Source organism: Haliotis asinina, chromosome 9 (assembly GCF_037392515.1).
Source record: "Haliotis asinina isolate JCU_RB_2024 chromosome 9, JCU_Hal_asi_v2, whole genome shotgun sequence".
Taxonomy (NCBI): domain Eukaryota; kingdom Metazoa; phylum Mollusca; class Gastropoda; order Lepetellida; family Haliotidae; genus Haliotis; species Haliotis asinina.
In genome coordinates, this window is record NC_090288.1 from 19,295,728 (window position 1) to 19,323,175 (window position 27,448).

Here is a 27,448-nt window from a genome sequence, read left to right on the forward strand (position 1 = left end):
AAGAAGTTGTTGCCCATAAAGAATCTTACTTTCTTGTGACTCGTCATACTTCTAAAATGTCCATCAAACAGATCATCTTTCTGTACACACAATGAGCCCTCAGTGTATCAGCAAATGAACCAGCCAATCGGAAGCTGCCGTTACACTTGAGTGCACATCCACCCGCTATGACTGGGTTCGGTCTTCCGAGGGCAGTAAGCCCAAGTGCAAAATATTGCACTTTTGAATCGCGATTGTACGCTTACAGTTTTGTTTATTTGGGGGGTTTTTTAACAAGCGACAATGTATGTTATATGTCACGAATAAGTGATAATTCTGTTTTAATTATGTTTGATTTTTTGGTTGCATATGACCTTTAAGATAGTCAGTAACTGCGTGTGCATGACGGTTGTTTGTGCCACTGTATGATGGTTGTTACACTATGTGTGGTGACTACAGGTGTGCCATTTTAATATCATCATGGTTTTTAACCTTGTGTTATTGTGTCTCATAGGCATAAAGAGACCGCACTCTTTCCCAAGGTGTGACACACTGTAATAAACAATTTTCTTCTTCATCGCAATATGAATCAATCAACTTTACCCATCAAACACAAAACGCGCTTATTGCTTCGAATGTTATTTTAAACAAACACCTTATGAGCCGTGTATTCAACAAGACGATTTGGTACAACGAAACGAATTCCGATGAACCTAAGAATAAATGGTAACTATTGTATGAATTATAGGATATTAAAAAGTGCCGACAGCGTAAAAAGTTAGGATGAAAAAAAACCTGCTCATAGACAGCAATTAGTACTTCATGTATAAAGTTTATATATCACGATTTGGCACCTTAACAATAACTGAACCGATAAAACCTTTTATTCGACAGTTGTTTATTAGACGAACTTACGAAAAGACAAATGTTCTAAAAAATGTCCCTCTTAAACATTTCGACTGCACTTATCTTGTAAAATCGTTTATTCTTGTATAACTACATTTGTTAGCCACCATTTCAAGCTCTCTGTACTCAACAAATATCTGTGCTATGGTACCTGTATCATAGACCCTTAGGAAATAAACTCTATCTGACGAACTTACCAGTCTGTGTTACTGAGTTTTCCGATGTTGACATCTAGTGGTCAAGATGTTAAAATTGTAAGTAATTATAGCTACCTTTGTGTTCTGTTGTCATCATCATTGAAGTGGTCAAAAGCATGTCAACCTATCTCACTCAAAGCTAGTAAAGTAATTTGCTCCATGTATAGATTATTTTGTAATAGTAGGCATATTTCTTTCACAGTTGCATGTAAAACATTTTGGATAAAAATACATATTAAGAATGGAATCGCACCTCCTTCCTCACCAGTGTTACTTATTCCGAAAATGTGATGAAAATGGTAAACATAAATGGGTTTCAGATGTCCGTCACTTATGTTTCACAACTGGTATTTCATATGTTTTGATAGCGCAAGATGGAAGATGAATACAAATCTTTAACAGCACTTTTGCATAAAGAATTTGTGATATATATTCCCAGATTTGGCATGACTCTCTTTGTACATCCACAATTTTAAAGAATTACTCGACTTTCAATCATTATTACAGCCTGAAAAAAAACTTACAGCACTGATACCATCTTGATACGTGCATTCTGTAAATTACGTATTGCCCTGCATTTGTCTAAAGTTAAGCTGTTGAGAAAAAAAACCCATTGTACTAATGAAAACATTCCTGTGTGCACGATGTATGTATGTTGTAATCTACAGTCCATTTGAGTCAGAAACGTACCAATGAATTGCAACTATTATCATCGTACAAACTTGCCACATAAATATAAATAGTACACATGTTTATCATTTACTAATAGCCAAACTGCTGTCTGATATTTGAAAAATTTCCGGACTCCACCAAAAAGGCTGTTTAAGAAACTATCATCATTCAAAACGCAAAAGATGTCATCTGTCGCGGCGGGGTGAAACCGCAGAAACGGAACAGCCACAACCTCGTTGTGCACGGGATACACATGCCTGATGAAAAATGAAGTTGAATGCTGACATGAAACAGTTGATGATTAAAGTGTACGATTATTTCTGTGCTGAAGCCGAAAAGGGGCAAATCGTTTTATGTCATTTACAAATTATGTAAGCGGGCATCAAAAGCTTTAGGAGAATCAGCATGGGTACTGACAAACGTTCTGGAACACAAACATTGTGAGGGTGATGCGAAGCAGGTGGGGGTCGTGTCAAAATCACACAAATTAAAACATTTGGACAACTTTCATAAGAACCTTGTAAGACAGTCAACAAGCTCTATTCTGAAAACAAATACATGTCGCTGAACACAGTCTCAGATTATCAAGTACACACTCTGGCGACTCTTAAACTCTTTTGGGTATCGTTATTTCGGGGGAGAATAGGTCAGTACTCTCTGAACGCCCTGATATCGTTCGCTTGAGAAATAATTTTCTCATGGTAATAAATAAGAAGCGCGAGAAAGGGTTCGAGTCTGTGTACTTGGACAAGACCTGGGCCAATGGCCACAGTATGTCAGATTCCGGTTTGATTTGATACAGGGCTTTGAAATCCTTAACGTTGGTTTAGATATTTAAACAACAGCCTTCCTCGGTCACAAACTATAAATGTAAGAGTTTCAGTTTATGTGCAACATGTCTTGTCTCTGTTCTTTGCCCATTATATGTGCATTTCCATGTTGTCGGGAGCGGGTGGGCTAATACCGTGAAATAACTTCTGCCCAACTTCAGTACTGAATAACATATGTTCAAAGAAACACAATCAGAAAGTCATGTAATTATGCTTCCTATATTTGACTGATGGAGTTAGATTTGCTAGTGTAAATTTTCTAAGGGTAAAGTTGTTTTTTTTCCCTTTTTTCCTTTCTACGGGGATGTAGTTTATCGTTGCTATTTGAATGATGTTCTCATTGTACTATGATATAACACAGCCACAGGTAACTTACTGTGTTAACATCGTATCAATTACGCGCGCGCGTGTTTATCAGAGCGTTGATGCACCTGTAACGCGTTGCCATAGAGAAACGACAAACACTTTTCCGTTTCATAGTGTTGATTACACGATCGGGAAAAACTACCACGTAGCTAGCTATCACTTCCCCTCAGAAGACATGTTTAACCATAATATTTGTATCAATTCATATATACCTATCTGAGAAATTTGATCTAGCGGGAAGGCCGCCGCGGCACGCGTCCCAGAGAGCGACTTCCATATTTAGCGCAGCCACACGTCCACGTGACTAGCTCTGTAGAGGAGCTATCTTCAACGTTCTCGAGATGAGGACTGGATACCGTTAGCATCTGTGAGCAAAGGAAAGGTAAGTCGGAGATGGAATAACTCAGTTTTTTAGGAGGGAGGGGGTTACTTACGTAACAGATGCCTAAGTTTATTGATATTCGTTACGATAGATGTTTGAAAATTAGTCATTTTAGCGTCTCTTTGTTACTAGGCAGAGGGAGGTTTTCTTGTGGAATCGATGGTGAATTACTTGACGATCAATAAACACGGCGGTTGCCCGGTCCCTGTTAAGACTAGCTATGGCTGTCAGATGCACAGATGTCGGCAGAATACGTGAACAATAGTACTTACACATATTCCTTCATATTTTGTTTATTGGTGCATGTTTGTAGTTGTGACCATGTAAAACCGTAAAAAGAATCTCACTCGTCAATAGAAGGTTCTCCAGGCAGGTATAATGATTATGAGCTTGTTTTGTTTACATTTTTGTTAGTTAAATACTTTGAGATGGTGATGCCATGGTAAACGGGATCTTGTTGGCATGACTCAGTCGTATAAATGGACTTGTGCCATGAAATCACGCCATGATGGTTCCAGACACACCGCCATGTATACATGACATGATGTTATCGTCAGTGGAAGACGTGAGGAAGGGGTATGAATGTTATCTCTCAGTGTCTGCTTGGCCAGCTATGATGTTCTGGGGCAGAGCAACCGCCCCCTCGCCAGTAGTTCTGGCCAAATACAAGGGTACATTTGTACGTTGTACAGGAAAGCCGATTCAGCGATGTGATCAGTTTTAGAACGCTGGTTTATTTGGCTCGCCATGATGTAGATTCATCGTAGTTTGAAGTTATGACTTCATTAAGTGTAGCATGTATAGAAGTCTGAGCTGTAGTATGTAACTTTGTAAGCTGGATATAATTCGATCACCAGTATCTGGTGTAAGATCTTGGGCCGATGTGTAGCTGCTGTACATACAGTATTGTCCTCATTTGGAAGTGAACCTTACCTCTGCTACAACTCAACTGATTTCAGTTTTCAAAACAAATTTTGACAGAATAGAAATTGTCAGTTGGCACATTCAACAGCACATTACGCAGTGGTGCATTAAGAGTATTTTTCCTAAGTTCATATTATCTTTTAAATTAAAATATGTATTTTACACCTGTTGAAAGTTGTATGTATAACATGTTTGTAGCATCCGGTATATTTTTCTCAATCTTTAACCTTTTAATCTAATGCAAGCAATAACAGTGGATTTGAAAACACACAGTAACACACTCTTTACACTATGAAATGACATAAGAAAATGACAGTAAAATATGCATGTGCATTATGACAGAATTTTACGATAATTGAATGGTCCAGTACTTGAATCCCAGTATATAAACTAAATGTGTGTCTCCATTTTTCACTTGCGGTTTTAGAATATATAATAAAATGCTTACAGAAACACACAATTCCCAGTTCAGTATAAGGAATTTGGAGTTAAACAGACAACCTTAATTTTCTGAGTAGTTCTTCCTTTGAAAAGACTTGTTTCTACTTAGTACACTATCTGCTCTGTTACACTACAAGAAATGTCATGTTTACTACCTTAAAAGATAATTGTTAAATCAACCTAGACCCTGATTTGTCAGTATTGTTCACTGGGAGTTCCTATCTCATAATGGTAGTATTTAGTTGTTTCTCAGTGCCCTTAAATATATTAACCAGACAAAAAGATTTAATTAAACGTCCAACTCCACTTCAGGTAGCACGTCTGGGTCTTGATTTTTAACACTGTCTAAGGGAGCTTAAAAATATGGCCTTGACTTATATTTTGTCTTTTGCGCAAATTTCAGTTGTTATAGTGTATCAGTATAATTTATGCTTTGGTTGACAATGGTATTGTGAAAACTGGACTTCATTCTCTTCCTTGCGGAAGCTGGTTGTGGGGCTCTAGAAAGGTTGAAGTGTTCCCTCGACACGTCAAAAGACCCAGGTTTTATTCCCATATGGGTACAATGTGTGATGCCCATTTCTGATGTGTCCACTGTGATATTTAAGAAATATGCATAAAAGTATAACTCACTCACTCCTTGTGGAAGAAAAAGAATGGTAAACAGGAATTTACACAAGTTGCTGTACTTCCACTACATGCATCTCAAGGAGTGAGGATTATTGTTCGTATCACTTCACCAGTGGTTAATCTTTCCATGTAACAGGATAATTAAGTCACATCCTGTATTCTAAGCAGCTATAGAATGAAAGTGTTTGCCATGATATTAGGTCTGTGCTGCAGCTACTTCATGTTGGGACCAATGCCCATGGACATAAATTTGATCAGTATGCATGAAGTCGCCATATTGGTCAGGGGTTCATTTTGGTTTTTTTAAAGCCACTTACTACGGACAAGTAAGATGCCATTATTTGATTGCCCAAAATGAAAACTGACTTGTCCCAGGTATCAGACAGTGGGATTTTTTAACCCCTGAATGGGTCTTAATTATTTGCTTTTTTGAGGTTTATTATCTCACTCAGTAAGATACCAGCTATCTGATGACACTCTGTAAATAATCAAGTTGGAACCAGACAGTCCAGTGACAAACATCATGAGCATCAGTTTGCATAATGTATCAACCAAGTTTTTGAGTTTGTGCCTCTCAAGACAAGTATGGGTTGCTGAAGACCAGTTCTTGCCTCATCGTGACTGCACTGACGTGTAATACACTTTGCCCTTGTGACTGCTACATCTTGTGCAACAGTGAAGCCATGCAACAGATAATGCAACAGATAACAGCCTCTATAATTGTCCTGAGTACTGAGTGTTGATCCTGTAGCTGGCTAATCAGCATCACTGTTACAGCCTGAACCATGACTTAGGTAATTCCCAGCAGGCAGTCTTATGTAATCCTGATTGGATCATGGAAGCTCATTTACTTTACTCCCTGAAGGGGATGAATAATAAATGAATATTTATTAAATTGTGGATGCAATGAATAGCTAGAGAAAAGTGTGTCCATGGTGCTCATTAAGATCAGTTATTCATGTCCAAGTGTGACGATAACTAGCACTGAACCGTGATCTTAGTCATTGACCCACTGTCATAGATTTTGTGCTTTTTGCTTACTGCAGCTGTACAAACTGCATTCACCAATTCAGCAATATCAGTCTTTAAGGTTTTCCAATGGTTCACTGTCTTCAGTTTCAGAAATGGGCACAGGAACATGTTGAAAATGATGGGTACACAGTCATGGTTTTGTTTTAGATGTGTTTCATAACAAAAGCACTATGAGTGTTCACAGATTTTCTCATTTAAGCATTGAGTTGTGTTTGAGGGGTTATTTTTTCCTGATGAAACAAACCATTTACCAATGTCAAAGAAAGTCATCAGAAGCCACACTGATACCTCAGTAGGTAATATTGAAAAATATATAATTGAAATACATGGTTATAAAATTAACCTTATCATAAACAAAGTAACTATCATCTAGTTATTTTTTCCATATGAAATCGAACAATGTTGAGTAAGTCTTCAGAAACGACACTAATAGCTCAGTAAGTAATACTGAAATATACATGATTAAGATCAATAGGTAGTATTGAAATATATATGATTAACCTCCTCGTCAACAAAAATAAACCAATATCTAAAGATTGTGCAACTGATTTGTTGATAAAGCTTTCAACTGAGCACATTTTAACAACTTCTCTTATGTTTTCACAAAATTGAGTGAAACACTTGAGTTAAAAAGGAATGATGCATTCCTTTTGTCTGAGAAATATATGATCTTGTTCATTCATAGTAATTTAATGTAGTACTGGGAAATAGAAGCCCCAGCACTTTCCTGTTAGGAATCTGATAGAGGACAAATCCATTCCTAATAAGCTCTGCTCTTGACAAAGTGAAAATATATGCAAACTGACAACAGATGCATGTGATCACCCTATGGTCTTCCTGATCCACCTTGCTGGCAAGTGTGACGGTTTGATTATGTTTGGGATATTACAGCATGTTTAATTAATAGCATTACCAATAACATGGTAGCAGAACCCCAGTACAATATATATGACTACAAATACTGGAGGTTATTACTCACCTGAGGCTGATCAATATTCCCACTCCCAACTGCTGGGTTTGAGGGTGACAGGTTGTGGTGATGGCTAGGATGACTGTGGATGTGATGTAGCAGTTGCTGCTGTGTCTACCAGGTTACGTGGGGCTGTCGGCATAGAGATTTCTCTGTGACTTGTACAACAATGTTTCACTGACTACACAAGATGTCCATGGATTGCTACGAATTCAGTACTTTTCTATAGGCAATACATGGGAATATGGTTCATGCTGAATCCTGTCTGTGAAGGTAATGACATTCACCTCATTGATCCTGAAATGAGGGAGAAATACTGTGCAGCTGTACACATCTCCATTTATGACAAGCACTGAAGTAATCCAGTTTTGTTGTTCATATACCCCTCTGTACATTGTATGACATCATTAAACTAATCTGGGCATGTCATTCATATACCACTCTACTAGTCTGGACATGTCATTCATATACCACTCTGTACATTGTATGACATCGTTAAAGTAGTCTGAACATGTCATTCATACATCACTATGTACATTGTATGAGATCATTAAACTAGTCTGGTACATGTCATTCATATACCACTCTGTACATTGTATGACATTGTTGAACTAGTCTGGACATGTCATTCATACACCACTCTGTACATTGTTTGACATCAACTCTGTACATTGTATGACATCATTAAACTAATGTGGTACGTACATGCCATTCTTACACGACTCTGTACATCATATGACATCATTAAACTAGTCTGGACATGTCATTCATACTCCACTCTGTACATTGTTTGACATCGTTAAACTAGTCTGGACATGTCATTCATACTCCACTCTGTACATTGTTTGACATCGTTAAACTAGTGTGGTACGTACATGCCATTCATACACGACTCTGTACATCATATGACATCATTAAACTAGTCTGGACATGTTATTCATACACCACTCTACACATTGTATGACATCGTTAAACTAGTCTGGACATGTCATTCATACTCCACTCTGTACATTGTTTGACATCGTTAAACTAGTGTGGACATGTCATTCACATACCACTCTGTACATTGTATGACATCGTTAAACTAATCTGGGCATATCATTCTTATACTGCTCTGAACAATGCCACAACGCTGGTTTGTACACTAACAGTGAGTGAAATCAATTGTTAGTGAAATCAAGTATATAACACCTGTATACTCAGCAGATTCAGACAGAAATGATGTTCCAGTGTAAACTGTCCTTCCTTGAATAGTAGAAGTACAAGACATGGTAACTTTCAGGACTTGTCACACACAGGAATGTGTTAGTAATGTTCCTCATGATAATATCAGACATCACATTCACAAATCTACTTCTACTGAAGCTTATATTATATTTGAGAGATAATATTCATGTTAATGTTGTTTCTTTAAAATTAATTATTTTTATGAAGACCAAAAGTATTTAACAGTTGTGTTTGACAGGCAGGATGATGGGCCCTATATTGCTTAGGAGTGATGGTCCTGGTCACCAGGATGTTGTACTGGAAGCAGAACATGGAACAAAATAAGACTGAATTTTCAGTTACATGAAGGGTTCAAAATTTGTCATGTCACAGCATGAGTCATGTCTCCCTGATTGGTCACATGACTTTGTCTGAATCAATTCCCCAAGACAGCTGGAGATGTGAACGAGGAAAGACTCATGGGCCCTGAAACTATATTTAAGACCATCTGTGACCCTCATGTTTTCTTTACTCAAAATATCTTAGGCCAGAATATAGCAATTTTTCTAATGATGGTACAATACATGTTTTGGTGATTTTATTAATTATCTAGTCACTCTAGAGAACTAGAAAAAATGACATAATTTTACTTAAGGAAATATAGGGTAGTATGTGTGAACATTAATTTAATACACACATGTTAATCAAAGTACATGTTGTTAAAAAGGTGTTATGGAAACATGTTGCATGCTGATTTGATGACTTCTCAGTCAAGACTCACATGCATGAAGGAATGGCACAGTCCCAGTGAACGTGTTAGGTGTGTCTGGGTATTAGCTTTTTAGCGTACCCAAGCCACTCTTATCTCTGGCAATCATGCTTGAATGCTGATCTTCCTTCAGCGTAGAAAGGGAAACATGAATGTTTTTTGTGAGAGTATGTCGGTTATGTTCAAATCATTTGAAACAAATGCATGTAATTTTTCAGTTTTTTTAGATTTTGAATAACACTATAACACGAGATATATATGACTGTTAAATAATGGATTATGTTCCATTTCACAGTTATGTTTTTCTATTATTTTCAGTAATATGTATTTCCTTAAAGGTGAGTATTGTGTTTTTCTATGGCCATTGTATCATTATGTCAGTAGCAGGGATTATTCTCATGCTTGGAAGCAAAATAATATTTTCACTTGTGCAAATAACATGAAGATGAACAATATGCTTGAACATGCCAACAAAGACGAGGTATCCCCAAGGTCCATGTTGGTGTAGTATGGTAATTCCCCATGCATTCGTACACACACAGTGTGAATGCGGCAGCAGATTAACACAGTAATTATTCCCAGAACACACTAGTGTAAACAGACAGCAAATTGCAAATCATGAGTATAAAGCATTTCTTGAAAGTGGATGTTATCCGGTCTGTGAATAGCTATACAAGGACATACCAGACTAAACACAAAACCAGTATGATAGAGTTGCAAGCGTTCTTTGTCTGTTCATTTCTGACAACATCCTCTTTAAAACAGAAGTGATGCATGTTTATGTTACTAGAAACGTGAAAAAATATTAATGATTTTCACTGAACATGCTTACAACAGAGTAAGAATGTATTTTGCCCGATTTAAACTGACAGTTGCCTTGCCACATAAATTAAGATTATTTTATGTTTAATCAAACACCAGACAATATTTAATGGTCTCTGGTTGCATAAATGTCATGATATCTTGACCTTCTTAAACTAAATGGACAACAACCAAACTGTGCCGCCCTATGCCAACTCTGCGAAGCTTATTGTTGTTCACACTGTCCATAGTGGCATTAGATGGTGTGTCTTCATAATTGTAATGTCATTTATTATCTTCATTCCAGAAATTGTTAGAAAAAGATTGTTGTCTTTGTATGGATTTTCACTGACATTTTCACATGTTCTTCCTTTTTTGGCATGAAACAAAGGAAGGCCACAAAAATCAATAAACTGACATCCGTGTATTCAGCTGCATACAGTTTGAGGGGAAATGGGGCATTAGGTCATCACGTCATTCATAGTTCTCAAGTCCACCCCCAGCATGGTGATTGGTCAGCAGTGTTCTGTGAAAGTCAGTGCTGGACATTATGTTACAAACTGTTGTATATGTTATTTCTTCTCATTGAATCCTATAGAGAACATTATAGTCTGAACCTCATGTTTGGTTGGTCAATTTGCATGCTGTGCTCATCATGGGAACACTATATGTATGTGATTTGTAATACTCTACCATTTTCTAGGCTAACTTTATCAGTGTCGATTCCCTAGATTTTGACATTTTTTCAGATTACTGAGGCATCTGTGAGAACCCTTTCAAAGTTGATTATCTGTTGAAACACAGGCCAGAAAAAACTGATTACTTATATATCAGATGACATTACTATGATCACTGTTACTTATGTGTCCACTACAGACAGGTCAGTGATCATGTTGACCAGTGTTACAAAAACATACATATTTGGGTTCAGGTATTAAGTGCTCCCTCTCATTTACTCTTTGTAAACTTTCATTTGTAAGAATAATCTTACACTGACTTGTAAGTTTCACACTTGAAGCTTTTCGAAAGAGTTATTTTGGTGAAACAATGCAAAAGATTATCCTTAAAGATGCCTGAAGTGAGTGACTGGCAGAGTGGAAGATCACCAAGTAAAAATTAGGTGTGCTGGGGCAAGTCTGTAGCTTATAATTTTAAATGGTTTGAAACTAACATATTGTTTTTCATGAACACTGTTATGATGAACAGACATTTAGTTGACATTGAATACATTGAAACTGCAGCTGCTGAGATGCGATGTGGGTGCTTTGTGAAGTAATCAGTGAAGCATAGAGCCGAGTCCAAACAGCCATGGAACACCCCATCATCTTCAAAATATTTATGAAGCATGACCTTGGAAGCAGGTGTTTTGAATCCAGTGAAGAATTTGAAGTTGCAGGCCCTACTTTAGACTAACAGCTAGTCTCTAAAATGAACATATTTTACTGAAAAAACATTCATAGTGAAAAAAATAATATAATGAAATGGAGCCCTGAAACTTTCTTCATTTTCAGAAGCTATGGAAATCTAGACTTGCCACATTTTCTAGACTTGCGTTGGCTTTCTTGGATGTATATACTTCAGGGTCTGTATGACAGACTGGCCCTACTTTCGTTTAAATATTTTGCCAGAATACTGTATTTTTCCACAGTATTCAGCAATGCTGTGCAGGTGATACTTGGTAATCTACAGACATTCTTGTGGGAACATCATTGTTATAGAGGAGATTATGTGGGTTCCCATGTCATACTGTGCTTCCTACATGAATACCTAAATGTTGGTATGGTGTGGTGTAGTGTAAGCACAAATATCATAGTCTGTTTATTATCTAATTTGTCATATGGAGGAAAATAAACCCAAATCTAGTTTCAAACATAGGCTGGCTACATTGCTGCATGTAGAATGCGACGTGACAGAAAAATGTGATGTCATAGTTCATGACGTAACGTGACCATGGCAAAGTTATATTTTGTCCTTGGGCATTGTATGAAAATTATGCTCAACAATATTTTCACCCTTGGCAAAAAAATGTCTACATGATCATATGAATATGTTGTATCAAGCCAAACCAATCTACAACTGAACATGACAGAACTGGCAGATGTTGTTGACAGCAACGCATCCATGACAAGTAGTATGCTGATGCATGCTGGGAATATGCCCAATGAAAGGTCTGGAAATATGTGTACAGTGAGATGTAATAAATTGTAGTATGTCTGAGGAAAACCTATAACATGTGTGCCGACCAAGCTGCTTATGGAAGTAAACCGAGCATGTTGAGGCTGACTGTTGATGATACACAGTCAGACCCAACAGCACTGCCATCTCACCTTACTGTTTGTAAGATGGATTTCGGCATAATTTTCTATGTGTAGTCTCATGCTTACACCTGTATTCAGAAGCATAAACATTTTGACTATTTTCATGTCTGAAATATGAAAGTACACATGTGTGGTGAAGGCTGCAAAGAAACCGGCAGCAAATGTAGAGAAAGCAAGAAAAACAATATTCATGCAGATTGTCAAGTTAGTATTGTTTTGATTGTTGATGAATATGGCAGTGGAACGCTCTGAGAAGCTGATTGATGAAGTATGGCCTATCCTGATTACTGTGATACTGAAATCGACATGGTTTAATGTTCTGTGTAGTTATATTAAAAGAAATATCAATGTAAGAACCACAAACTGAGTTCCTATCATATGCTTTCATTATCAAATAAGACTTCCTCATTATCGGTTCCCCATTACCTCATTATCACTGGTGGCCAGTTGGTGGAAGTTATTACCGTTTCAATATGAAGTTGTACTGTGTGTAATATTTGAGGTCTGATGACACACATTCTCATATTGCAGTAACTTAGTAGTCAATGGTGTTTAAGACATTCTGAGGCTAGCTTTAGTAAATGAGGTTTGACCATTCAGTTTCAGATTGGAGAACACAAACCTGAACAAGCTTGCTCGCCATGACAGAATTGATCTCTTGAGATTCAACAACATAATCAGACCAACATCTTCCCCCAAACGACCATGACCTTGCCAGACTACATCAACATCAACATTGGACTCATCTGTGTCAATTTACTCATTGGTGCTCAAGCTGTTACAGGTATGTGCTGGTACTTGTAATAAATATTCAAACATTGTTAGTTTGTAGTTAGTTGTTCAAGGTTGCACTCACCAGGAATCATTTGACATAGCGATATGCCTTAGATCATGGAAAAGAAGTAGTAGCCGTTTTCTGTGACATTAGTGAAGCTTTTGATAAAGTATGGCATAAGGGTGTACTATTTAAATTAGAGGCTGATGGAAAATGTGGCAGTTTAAATGAATGGTGTCACATTTATCTTAGTAATAGAGTACAAAGAGTACTTATAGATGGCCCATCATCAGATCTAAAACAAATATCGGCCGGAGTCCCCCAGGGATCAGTCTTAGGGCAGCTATTGTTCTTAGTGTATATAAATAATATTGTAGATGGCATCAACAGCAATATTCAACTATTTGCTGATGACACATCAGTATATGTAATTGTAGAGGATCCAGACAAAGCACTAAGGATTTTGAATAATGACTTAAATCGTATTTCTGATGGGGCCGATATGTGGCAAGTAAATTTTAATCCAACAAAAACTGAAACAATTTTATTCTCTCGCAAAGTAAATCCCTGTGTATGTGCAGCCATCGAAATGAAAAGAACTCAAGTAAATGAAGTATATTCCCATAAACATTTAGGTGTTTATCTTCAAAAAGATTGTTATTGGAAATAACAAATTGAAGAGATAGTAAAAGTTGTAACTCCTATGGTATACTGTTTAAGAAGCTTTAAATATAGATTAACTAGACATACATTAGAATGTATGTATACTTATTATATACTTCCAAACTTTTATTATTGTTGCCACATATGGGACAACTGTACGACAGAACAATCTGTTATTTTAGAAAATTTACAATTATACGCTCATAGAACGAATTGTGGAGCTATGAGAGGAACTAGTCATGAAAAAATCTACAATGAAACGAACTTCGTACCATTAGTCAAGCGTAGAGAAATCAAGAAACTTACTTTATTCTACAAAATGAATAATAATCTTACTCCAAACTACTTATCTGATTTAATTCCAGAACATGTTTCAGCTTTAAGTTCTTACAATCTGAGAAATACTGATAGTATTTGCACAATTCATTGCCATACAGAGTGATATGCTCGGTCCTTTTTACCAAACACCATACTCTTATGGAACAATTTACCACCTGAAACAATTAACTCAGAATCAGTAAATTCATTCAATAAACGACTGCAGACCAAAGAAAGACATGTTTTCTTTGACAAAAACTTTGGGTCGAGATTTTGTCAAATAATTCATGCTCATCTCAGATTGGGGTGTAGTGACTTGAACACTCATCGCTTTGATAGACATATTTCAGATAATCCAAATTGTGCATGTGGGTATCTTTCTCCACTACTTCTTTTCTTGCCTTTATTATGACTTAGTAAGATCAGATCAATTTTTCTACACTAATGGCTTTGACTTAAATACAGTTCTTCAAGGTAATCGAACTTCAAGGAACAGAATTAATCCACTCATTCTTGACTGTTCATACATACATACTGCTTTCAGATAGATTCAAATTTTTCTAGACTACAATTGCTATGAATCTTTTTAATGCAACTTGTGTAGACCTATTTTCCAGAATATGAATGATCTCATGCCTTTGGGGAAATAACTGTTCTCTTTGCGTTTTTCTGAAATAATTCATTGCCTCGGAACTGTATACATTTTTGTTTGTATGATATTATAGTTAATGGAGAGGCACTTACATAAGCCTTTGGCTTGTTGTGCCAATCCATATTCATGTTGTTTATATTTTTCATGAATAAAATTATGTTTATAAAAAAACAAAAAAACAAAAAAAACCATAGCGATATGATATTCAAATTACTGATCAAGAGCCTTGATCCATTTAGTTGATAATTATCAAGATTGTTATGAAGATGTCATGTCCTCAAATTTGCCCTCAGAATTGTTTATATTCTGCTTTGTTTTACTTTCAGTGTACATGAATGAATATGCTCACTGTATCGAAAAGAAGTTCAACTTGGATGGGGAAAAGTACACTGTGAATGCCAAAGGAGGAAACTTTCGGCATGAAACTCTCATTTGTGATTTGACATTCCGAGCCCGTTCAGGCCATGGGATCTGTATTACATTTGACAAGTTTCATATCAATGACTGTACAGTGAAATTGAAAATATTTGACAAGGAGGAATCATCAGGAAGGTCCTGGGTATGTTGGTGTCATATGCATGAACTGGCACTTGAAGCCAAAATCACTTTCCAGCTGAGTTTGTTGAAGGAACTGATTTCATGACAAAGCATCAGGGCACCATATGTATTTACTCCTTTCATCTATGTATGAAGCTGAAGTCTTTCGTTTGAAAGTTTCCCATCTGATTTGCCAAAGAAATTTCATTTCACTGACTGACTTTACCATCTTAATAACATCTTTACATATTAATAATTATATGTTACTAGCTTAATGTGAGATGCATAAATTGTTATGTGTTTACTTACAGCGGACATTAACGTGTGGGGACGACAGTCCAAAGCAGATGTGCACTGGTGCCAGATATGTTACTGTTGACTTGACGAAGGAGAAACTCAATAAGAATAAAAATTACAATTTCCAAATTCATATACAAGAGAGTGAGTATACCATCTGTGAAGTGTTAAAATTTTGCATGCTGTGTACTTGATTGTTTTCAGTCCATATTTCATGTGCTGCTTGTCGCTTGTGTATTTCACAAAGTTACTGTTAATTTATTAGGTGGTTCCTACATCACTAGTCAAAGTACTGTTGTTTTGCAATGACTTGATGTTATTCTCCCTGACAACATGACAGGGATGTACTCAGCTTACCTCTACACCGTTGTGATCTCCTGACTTGATGTTATTCTCCCTGACGACATGACAAGGATGTACTCAGCTTACCTCTACACCGTTGTGATCTCCTGACTTGATGTTATTCTCCCTGACGACATGACAGGGATGTACTCAGCTTACCTCTACACCGTTGTGATCTCCTGGCTTGATGCTATTCTCCCTGATGACATGACAGGGTTGTGTGATCAAGAAAGAACTATAACAATTTGCACTGAACATCATATGGAGAGTGTACAGCCTCATCCAGAAAGCAACCAGAGGAAATGATCTGGTCTAGGGGAGGCAACTCTTGTCATGCTTTGTTTTGTAGAACTTTCTATTGATGCTCAAATAAGGAATACTAGACAGACCTCACAAATAGATATTGACCTGAAACATATAATGGACATACTCTTAATATTCCATCTTTGCTTGTCCCTTGTGTATTTCACAAAGTTACTGTTAATTTATTAGGTGGTTCCTACATCACTAGTCAAAGTACTGTTGTTATGCAATGACTTGATGTTATTCTCCCTGACGACATGACAGGGATGTTCTCAGCTTACCTCTACACCGTTGTGATCTCCTGACTTGATGTTATTCTCCCTGACGACATGACAGGGATGTACTCAGCTTACCTCTACACCGTTGATTGCTTGTTAGTTTGTTAAGCTCAACACACACTGAAAGGTCAGGGTTACCATGTGTATGGGTATTCAATCAAAACAGCTTTACATTGTAAAGTATTTATTTTTGGAATTTCATTTTATGCAATATTTCAGAACAATACAATAAAGCAAGAAAACGTGGAATTAACATTAGAGCATTCATGAATAGTCATAGTATTTTCAGTGTTTGGATATCTTGAAAAATTATGGTGTTTCCAGCTCAGTATTTAATTTAGTAATTCTGAAATATAGCAGGTGAAACAAGGACTCAGAACACTCTCATGTCCTTATAGGATACTCCAGGAAATAACAAGCCTTGCTTGATCATGTGTTCAACAATGGGGAGATAACTCTTAATAGGCATAATAAACCCTTCTGCTAAGATTGATATTTGGTCTCAGAAATATAGTTATCTTCTTTGAAAATTTTTATGTAAAAATAAAGAATAAGACAGAATTCTAAAGGAACCCAGAACAATTCATATTTTTCTAGACCAATCTAGCAGTCTTCCTGCCCTTGAGTTTGTCTCCAGTTTAACTTATCCTACTGGGTCTATCATGCCATTGACAGTAGTTCAGGTTTAGTCATGACTTCATGTAATAGTTTATATTAGTAGTTCAATATTTGGATGCCAAATATTAGAGCAAAATAGCCGTTGGCGTTCTATTCCATGGCAGTTAGTAATCTAGGTGGGCCAGTAAATCTCCACAGTCATTGGGATGGCTGGCTGGTGAATGTTCATGTGGTCATTTTGTAACTCTATCACTCATTCTAACTTGTTAGATTATACTTCTGTTTTAAATCATACAAGGTTATTGCCTGATAAAAATGTTCACCAATATTACCAACTGAATGATTTTTTTAAACCTGTGTCAGTTACTGATATTATCATGCTCTGATCTATGTTTGTAATCTTTTGCATAGTTCTACATTTACATTTCAGGCAACTGACTTATGTTGTGGGCTAGTATCTTTCAGGCATAGACTAGCATAGAGCTCTAGTTTGACTGGCTAGCAGAATTTGGAAACAAACACTGCAAAATATGCACATATAACTATTCTAGAACTCTTGACATGTTAATGGTAAATGACTAGTGCCATTATTGAAATGTGTGAAAATCTTGCCAGCTGTATAATTCAGATTGACTATACTGTGTGTGTCTGGGTTGGTTCCTGACAATCCCATCACTCTTAAGGAAAGTCATCAAGCACAACAAACAACAACACATCTTTTGAAATGATGAAAGCAACTTCTTGCTCCCTGTCTGGCTCCCATGCACTGTGATGATATGCTACATGTAAAGACAGCGGCAAGCTTACACATACCCTGATGTACCTTCATTGAAAAAAGATTGTTTGCACAGGAATACCTGTAACTGACACATTTTGAGTTGATTGTTAGTTTAAGAACGAATAAGCTCACATTTTTTGTACTCTTTTAACCATGACATATGAAAGACTTGTGGTTAATCTAAATCAAAACACCAGTTATTTTCTTAAAAAAACATGTGGTTAATTAATATCGAGCGATTAAAAGTTGCCAAAAAGTTCCTTCCTTTACTCGCACCCTCCAACAAAACCACAGACAGGTTATGTAACTCTGTCGCCAGAGTCCTGCGGTGGCATCTTAGGAGGAACGATTTTCAGTTAGTTGTATATAAAATATGTAACAAGCTCATAAACTTGCTGACTTCTTGACATCAACAAAGACATGCTGAATCATTAGGTTGCCTTCAAATGCTCCCAGGTGTCGAGTGTAACTCAGGTGGTTGGACACCTACCACGCTTTCAAGACAGAAGGTGCTATTAAGATTTTCAACGAGTTATAAAATCAAAACTACTTTCTAGTAAGTGATTGATTACCAAAAAGGATTTTGCATGACTCAACATGTAACATAAGGATTTCTTTGGAAGGGATCAAGGTTTTGGTTGAAGTGACAATAATATTGTAAGTAGTATTACATTGACACCCACTTCACTTCCAAGAGTGTAAGTATTGTCGTACAAAATCCTATTGTCTAGCAATCGAATACACATTTTACTACAAGGAGAAAGTAGGTTAGGTTTCATAACTTGGTGAAAACAATCCTAAACAGCATTTATTCTCACACTGGTAGATGTTCCCGACAGCGCCATTTTTTTTAAATCATGGCATCACAGTCTAAAGTCAGGTTGAGATTCAGTTACATTATGGTTTGTTTTCATCAAGTTAAAAGATCAAAACTACTTCCTACCCAACATGATGTTGCATGACTCCACTTGTAACAAAACGATTTATAATCATTATGACAACAAGCGATTTTGACAGAATCATCTATGAAAATAATTGTAACTCGGAAAATAGCAAACAGGTGACAAAATTAAATGACAGTAGATTGTGAAAACACAGAGCTTTCATTTTTTAAAACAATTGTCACGATTGCAGGTTTAGACAAACCTATAAGCAAGGTAATCCACCCCAGGAAATGTATTTGAATACCACAGCAACCAACACAGGTATACCCCATATTATGTCAGGGAGGCATGCCCCTAGGATTGGTTGAAATTTTGTTCGGGGAAGAGAATTGTGCACTGTTGTCAAAAAGATCGTTTTAAGGTAATTAGATGTCAAAATAAGTAGTTGTAATGGCGATGTTTCATTTATAACAATGTCAATAAATGATTTATGTATTTGTACTCCCTAGAGTATATGTGATCTTTTAGGACAGAATTGTTTGTTTAATCATCAAGTGCAATACAAATTGAAATGATAGGAGATAATGAGGGAGAATGAATATTTGGTATATTGTCAGAGCATTTCCTACGTCAGAACAAGAGGTAGTGTAAGGCTCGGGGGACATTGCATCTACTATGGTATCAGTTTACACGAATAATAAATTGATCTTGTCGACATTTAAAGCCGAATCGTCTCTCCACCAAGTGTTCTTATAACTACATTATAAACGTAATCCAAAAGGTGAGCAAAGATTGTGAAATGATCCTGCGTGTTTGGAGAATGTCCAGTCTAGCTTATGTGCTTCAGTGACCTTACACAATGACCAGAGATTGTAAACAGTGATAAATACATGTGACTTGGATATCAGTAATGAGAAAGTGGCCATACACTGGTGTAATGTGTAGTATCACCACTTCCACTATTGTTACATACTAGTAATATGCCGATGAATAAGTTCAGTGGATATCAATTAGTGTCATGGAAATTAGTGCTTAATGAAAAAAGTGCTTGCAGTAATTTCATGATTTATAGTATTCATTATTGCAATATAAGCAGTCATGTCTAAACCCCAGTGTATCATGGAATTACAGAGCAAATATTTCAGGACATTGTAGTTGATAGATCATCATTCAAGAGAAAATATATACTGTGCATTCACCAGCATGAACGGTACTGGTGAAGGTGAAGGCCATACTGGTTAACTGTCTCAAAGAGTAACAGTAACATGTACAGCTTGCATAGAACAAGCTGTCAATTTAAGGTTGAACTGTCCAGATCACCACATCTAATGGATTAGTTTAAGGAAGGTAAATTGAAAGAGATCACCCATTAAGCGTGACATTTATGAATTAGGATTGACATGGTGCCCATTATGCTGCCTTATAAACACAAGTCGTCCAGTGCCCCCTGGTTCATATTCAGGCAACCACAAAACATGCAAACTGCATTACCTGTGTAAATATGCGCCTATTTTTGTTGCAGGTGATTCCTCGTTCACTGGAGAGGATGTATTTTTTGTGTCTATTGGTATAGTTGTGGCAATCATTGTCGGAGTCATTGTGCTCATCATCATCATTGCGGTGGCCATCATCTGCTGCTGTTGTAAACGTAAGAAGCGGAAAAGAGGACCCCAATATCAGGCAACATCCACCTCTCCTCCACCACAGGTCCAGCCATCAGGTCTGTCACACTATGTCTACTTGTAGCAGCATGTCACACTATACTAGTAGCACCATGTTACGCTACACCTGTAGCAGCATGTCACTCTATATCTACTTGTAGCAGCATGTCACACTACTTACATTCACGTGTAGCAGCATGGCACACTATATCTACTTGTAGCAGCATGTCACAGTACATTCACCTGTAGCAGCATGTCACACAATATGTACCTGTAGCAGCATGTCCCGCTACATTCACTGTAGCAGCATGTCACACAATATGTACCTGTAGCAGCATGTCCCGCTACACTGTAGCAGCATGTCACACTACATTTACATGTAGCAGCATGTCACACAATATGTACCTGTAGCAGCATGTCCCGCTACATTCACTGTAGCAGCATGTCACACTACATTTACATGTAGCAGCATGTCACACAATATGTACCTGTAGCAGCATGTCCCGCTACATTCACTGTAGCAGCATGTCACACTACATTTACATGTAGCAGCATGTCACACAATATGTACCTGTAGCAGCATGTCCCGCTACATTCACTGTAGCAGCATGTCACACTACATTTACCTGTAGCAGCATGTCACACTACATTTACCTGTAGCAGCATGTCACACTACATTTACCTGTAGCAGCATGTCACACTACATTCACCTGTAGCAGCATGTCACACAATATGTACCTGTAGCAGCATGTCCCGCTACATTCACTGTAGCAGCATGTCACACTACATTTACCTGTAGCAGCATGTCACACTACATTTACCTGTAGCAGCATGTCACACTACATTTACATGTAGCAGCATGTCACACAGTATGTACCTGTAGCAGCATGTCCCGCTACATTCACTGTAGCAGCATATCACACTACATTTACATGTAGCAGCATGTCACACAATATGTACCTGTAGCAGCATGTCCCGCTACATTCACTGTAGCAGCATGTCACACTACATTTACCTGTAGCAGCATGTCACACTACATTTACCTGTAGCAGCATGTCACACTACATTCACCTGTAGCAGCATGTCACACAATATGTACCTGTAGCAGCATGTCCCGCTACATTCACTGTAGCAGCATGTCACGGTACATTCACCTGCAGCAGCATGTCACACAATATGTACCTGTAGCAGCATGTCCCGCTACATTCACCTGCAGCAGCATGTCACACAATATGTACCTGTAGCAGCATGTCCCGCTACATTCACTGTAGCAGCATGTCACACTACATTCACATGTAGCAGCATGTCACACAATATGTACCTGTAGCAGCATGTCAGACTGCTTGTAAAACTCATGCTGTGTGTCTGTCCCACTGACTGCCTGTAACCCCATGCTGTGTGTCTGTCCCACTGACTTGCCTGTAACCCCCATGTTGTGTGTCTGTCCCACTGACTGCCTGTAACACAGTGTTATTATATTGCAGCTCCACCAGCACCACCAGTACAGACAGATTACTTCGCCAACCAGGGCATGTATCCCCCCATCCCCCCTCAGTACCATCCATCAGAACCCCCTCCCCCGTACAGCACCCTTGCCCCAGGGTACAGCCAGCCTGGATACAGAACACAAGCCATGTACCCTGTAGACCTGGATACCAAGCAGCCTATGGTTTGAGGAAATACCACAAGGCTGAAGAAACGCAGCTGTACACAGTGAAGATGTCTTGTGTATCTGTTCACATATATGTGCAATATCCATGACACCTATAGCAGGACTCCGTTTCAAATGTTATCTCTCAGCAGTATTGTTTGGATGTAATGTTTACTGAAGAAGACGCAGTATTGTTTGGATGTAATGTTCACTGAAGAAGACAGTTTATCCTAGTGATTTGAGAGGGAGAGAACAAGAAGGAACTGATGATGACTCTAATTATGATACATCAGTGGATCATCGGTCATGAATCAGACAGCATAGTTTCTGGGCCTTAACACTGACAAGCCTGACAACTAGCTATAGCAAACAAGAAAAAAGGTGGTTATTAATTCTTTCAAATTGAGAGTAGTTCTTCTAGATGCAGTATGACATAATTATTGAAAACTGTAAATTGTGTAGACAATCCAATAGATGTAGACTGGACAAAGTGGCTAATGCTCACATCTCCTAATTCAGATCAGTTAGAAGAATACAGCTGTATACTATGACAGGCACATATCAGAAGAAGAGAATCTCTTCAAGATTCTACAGTTATTTGGAAAACTGTTTTTGATGAAGGCATTAATCCTGCAGCATAGTTCACAGTTAATCCTGCAGCATAGTTCTCAGTTCACAGAGTACATCGACAGTAGGGATGCCTGTTTATCTAATATGCCTGACTGTGTGGGAGGGAGTATCTGCATCACAGAGGGGAAGTGAAGCTGTGATGCCTGTACAACATACAGAACATTCAATTCTAAACATTATACACACTGCAAAAGATTTCTCTGGGAATGAGGCACATTGGCATTCAAATATATTTCATCTTTCATTCCTTTTGTGGCTATCTGCCATTGGCCACAGTCTATTATAATACTTGATACCATGGTATCTAGATTGTTTGCACTTGACTTCGACAGGTGGTTGGAATCTTTAGACACAAAATCACTGAATCTTTAAACATATGATATATGATTGTAAATGATCTTTCTTCATAATGGACATATGAAACAAATAATTTTGGGCACATATATCTTTTTGACATGATTTTATAATTATTCATATATACATTGCACTACAGTAGATTACAATTTGCAAGATTCATAATAGAGATTGAGACAGACAGTCATTAACTTAATATTGCTAGATAGCCAGTAAATATTGGAGAGGTAATTTTGAAGAAATGTGAAAAAAGCAGGTGATGGCAGCACATTCATGCATGAATTACAAGCAAAAATAGCATTATGAACAAAATATAGAAGCAATTGTCAATGATATAATTTGATATGTCAATAATTCTCCCCCTCAATGATATTTCTGATTATGAGTTTTTCTATCCGGCAATACTATTAGATGGGAAACCTGGATGTCATTATCACATTGATATTTTCTCTTTGTTATGTATCATGACAGAGAAGTGTGAGGATTTTGTGTTCTGGTTCAGTAGAAGGCTGATGAAAGAACATATCTACAAGACACATGTTCATTGAAGCTAAATTGTTACAAATGTATCCTTGGAACAAAGTAGCTGTATTATCTACTCTAGCTAGGTTTTACTTCACGCTGTGTCGTCAGAAGCAGATATTAAGTGAAATACGCTTGTCACTATTCTCTGTCTGTGGGACCAAAGAACACAAGCTCATTTTTTGCTCTTTTTGAGATCTTGACATGTTTGTTTTGTTTTGACCTAAGTACCTCACAACATAAGCATATTGTTTGAGGTAATTAATGAATTTGGACAGTTTTTTTGGCCAAAAAAGCCTCATTAACATTGTTTATACATGCAAAGTATACAAATATGTCTTATTTAAATGGCTGTCCTTGTTTTATGTTATATTATTTCTGTTGAAATAGACAAAAAACATATACTGTATACTGTTAGCACAATACCTTCTTTAGTTGCTGCAACAGTAGGTCCTATATAAATACACTTTCCACTTTGGCGGGGTACAAAGCTTTTTTGCTACTGCAGGGTTTGTTTTTGATCATCATTTTAGCTGATATAAGCATATGCATGATAACATATCACTGTGAACACGCTTTGTATGTAGGTAGTGTTGTGGAGACTACCAAAACTCAACTTCATCTTGTGCTGTGTCACATGGGAGAAATCACAAATGATTGAATACTATGTGTGTCAAACTGATTAAGCTTTATGTATAAACTTCAGTCCTTTTTAGCATATTTTGTAAATACAATACCAGTTTGTATCTCTGTTGGATGGCTTGCTGCAAAAGGGGCAAGTTGTTGAACAGCATGTCCCACTGCTGAATGTCATGTGTGAGGTTAAGTGTCATTGTATATACCATTTACCTCACCTGAAGCTATATCCAGGTGCTAGTCAGGTTACATGTCTTCGATATTGGAAACTGGTATGTTTTCAGTTAACGGCTGATTTAGACACAGCATGTTTCTTCTAACCAAGACATGTTTCTTGAATATAAAATGGCAGTGCTGGTGAATAATCAGTGGCGATTATCAAAACAGATCCCAGCATGAAGTGCAACATAGTAATGTATCGCTGAAAATCACCAGGTGTTCAGTTTCAAGGTATTAATTTCATGTTGTAGTATTTTATGGTAGAAACAAAGCATTTGTTGATTTCTCATCACTTCAGCCATTACTTGTTCAGCATGATCAAATTGTGTTTTACAAAGCAGATGCCATAATGCATTTAAACATGTATATTTGAACGGATATCCAAACAGTGTACAGTCCAAAGGTCTTGTACATTTCTACATATATTGAATGTAAATGTTTAGTGCTGTAATGTGTACATGTTAATTAGATGTAATCATAGCCTATAGGGCCATGGTGAAAAATGGTCTCATTATCTCCTATGCAGGAGAAACTATCTCCTGCGTAGAACTTTATATCTCCTATGTAGGACTTACATAGATCCATAGATCATAGTATCTCCTAGGACTAGGACTTACTACTTAGTATCTCCTACGTAGGACTTAGTACTTAATAACTCATACATAGGAGTTATTAAGTCCTATGTAGGACTTACTATCTCCTACGTAGGAGTTATGAAGTCCTCGTAGGACATGGTATCACCCACGTAGGACTTAATATCTCCTATCTCCTGTCAGAGATGCTTAATATATGTTAACATACATGAATCTGAAATGGTCAATTAATTCCCCCAGACATGGAAACCATTTCCTTTCATTACTGTTTCAGTCACTGTTAGAGTCTACAACCATGTGTTTCATTTACGTTTAGAGTCTACAGTTATGTGTTATATACTGAGTCAAAAAAGAAACTTCACAAAATGTAATTTTTAGAAATAATGTATAATTTTTCTCTGATGAATCCCTATCTTTGGACTCTGGAAAAACGTTAGCAAAATCCACTCAAATCCATCCATTCATCGTGCAAAAGACGTTAGTGCCAAATCAGGTTTTGCATGTGCAGTCGATCACGTGATCTTCGCATCAAAGTTTTCTTTTTTTGATCAATGGGATGCAGCTGTCATACTGTGTATGACTTGCGAGGTCGTTTACAACAAACTGGCACCACTTCTGATCACCCAAGGTCAGGTCATCCACATGTGACGTCACGAGCAGAAGACCGTCAAATCGTCCTACGTCACCTACGTGACAGATTTCTGCCGGCTACACGAACCAGAGCTGAGATGTTTAGAGGTTGACTGTCCTAACAGACCATTCGAAATCGGTTGCGGACTGCCAGTCTCCATTGTAAACGTCCATATTGTGACTTGACATTCTGTAAACCCATGTTTTGGTACGGCGGTGTAGCCTAATGGAACTGATTGTGGCACTGTCAGTGTATCAAGTACATCACACAGATCTCAGCAAGGAAATAATAACAATTACCATCTCTTGTTCTTTTATAGTGCCCCGAAGAAAAAGAATGTGAAGTTTCTTTTTTGACTCGGTATATTTAGCATTAGAGTCTACTATCATGTGTTTCATTTACTCTTAGAGTCTTGGTGTTTCCTTCACCATTACACTCATGTATTCAACTATACTACTCATCAAAACTTTAGACACACTAGTGTAAATGTAGCTGCATACTTCAGTCAACTGTTCTATACTAGATTTTGCAAAATATTCCATACTGTTTAAAGGTACTGTTTACACATGAACTGATGTATAGTACAACAAATTTGTAACGTTGACAAGATTTTTGTCATAGGTTCAGTAAATGAAGAATCTCGGTGAGAAATGGCAAATTCTTATCAAAACTTTACACCAAAACACAGCAGTTCAAATGCATGATATTTGCACATACTTGTCAGCAATTTGGTGAGTCATCTTCATGCAATTAATCTGCACGAGGTTTGCAGTTGCAAAGTTCATCCTCATTGTAACCATGCATACATATATAACATAGTGAGGGTTTTAAGTGAGTCTAGACTTTTGATGGGTAGTATGATTGTTGAATATTACTTTCAAGTGTTGGACCTCGTGTTCAGTTTGCTCTGTTGTTACGCGTTACAGTTAGTTCACTGTTACATGTTGCACTTTGTTACATTTTCCTATTATGCGCTGGATATTTCAGAGGTCGTTGTAGATTAATCTGTGTGCACAGACTTGTCGGACTGTCAGCATTTTGTGCATACTTGTTCCCTCATACTTATACAAACCACTATAATGACAATCTTTTTATTTCCGTATTGCTTTACACTTTTCCACCCAAGTCAAGTCAAGTTATAAACAATCACAAAAAAAACCCTGCAAATGAGCATTATATCTGATTCAACCTAGCCTCATATGAAGACAAGCAAAACTTTCAGAGGATGTCATAACAAGAATTTCATATCAGAAACTTCTTGCCCTCCATCCGTCTGTGTGTGTGCATGCATGCATGAGTGCATGTGTGTGAGAAAGAGAGAATACCCATGACAGCAATTAGATCAAGGTCCACATCACCCAAATGTAACACACACACACACACACACACACACTCTCTCTCTCTCACTCTGTCGCTCGCTTGCTCACTCACTCACACACACACACACACACAATAACACTGTGTTTGTGACATTAATATGCACTGACGTGCATTTCACACTGCTAACGTCCTGCATAACCAAACATTTCTCAAAGTGATAACCACACTTCTTAATCCGAACCTTTAAAAGGGTATGTTAAGTAATACATGGCAGATAGTATGTCCTATGTAGGGGATACTAATTCCAACGTAGGTGATATGAAGTCCTACGTAGGAGATATGAAGTCCTATGAAGGAGATACA

General features: G+C 37.4%; 1 protein-coding gene across 2 annotated transcripts; it reads left to right on the forward strand.

The window, feature by feature from the left end:
- Window positions 1-3,250: 3,250 nt before the first annotated feature.
- LOC137295556 (uncharacterized) lies at window positions 3,251-25,490 on the forward strand. Of its 2 annotated transcripts, none has more exons than XM_067826949.1 (6): window positions 3,251-3,332; window positions 13,024-13,207; window positions 15,158-15,390; window positions 15,680-15,809; window positions 20,391-20,588; window positions 22,014-25,490. In XM_067826949.1, exons 2-6 carry the CDS (start codon window positions 13,129-13,131, stop codon window positions 22,202-22,204), a joined length of 831 nt encoding a protein of 276 aa, XP_067683050.1. In that variant the 5' UTR covers window positions 3,251-3,332; window positions 13,024-13,128; the 3' UTR covers window positions 22,205-25,490. The 2 variants fall into 2 exon arrangements, with proteins under 2 accessions (XP_067683050.1, XP_067683051.1); XM_067826950.1 differs by lacking the exon at window positions 3,251-3,332 and adding an exon at window positions 7,383-7,602 and having other exon boundaries at window positions 13,002-13,207; window positions 22,014-23,464.
- Window positions 25,491-27,448: the final 1,958 nt, after the last annotated feature.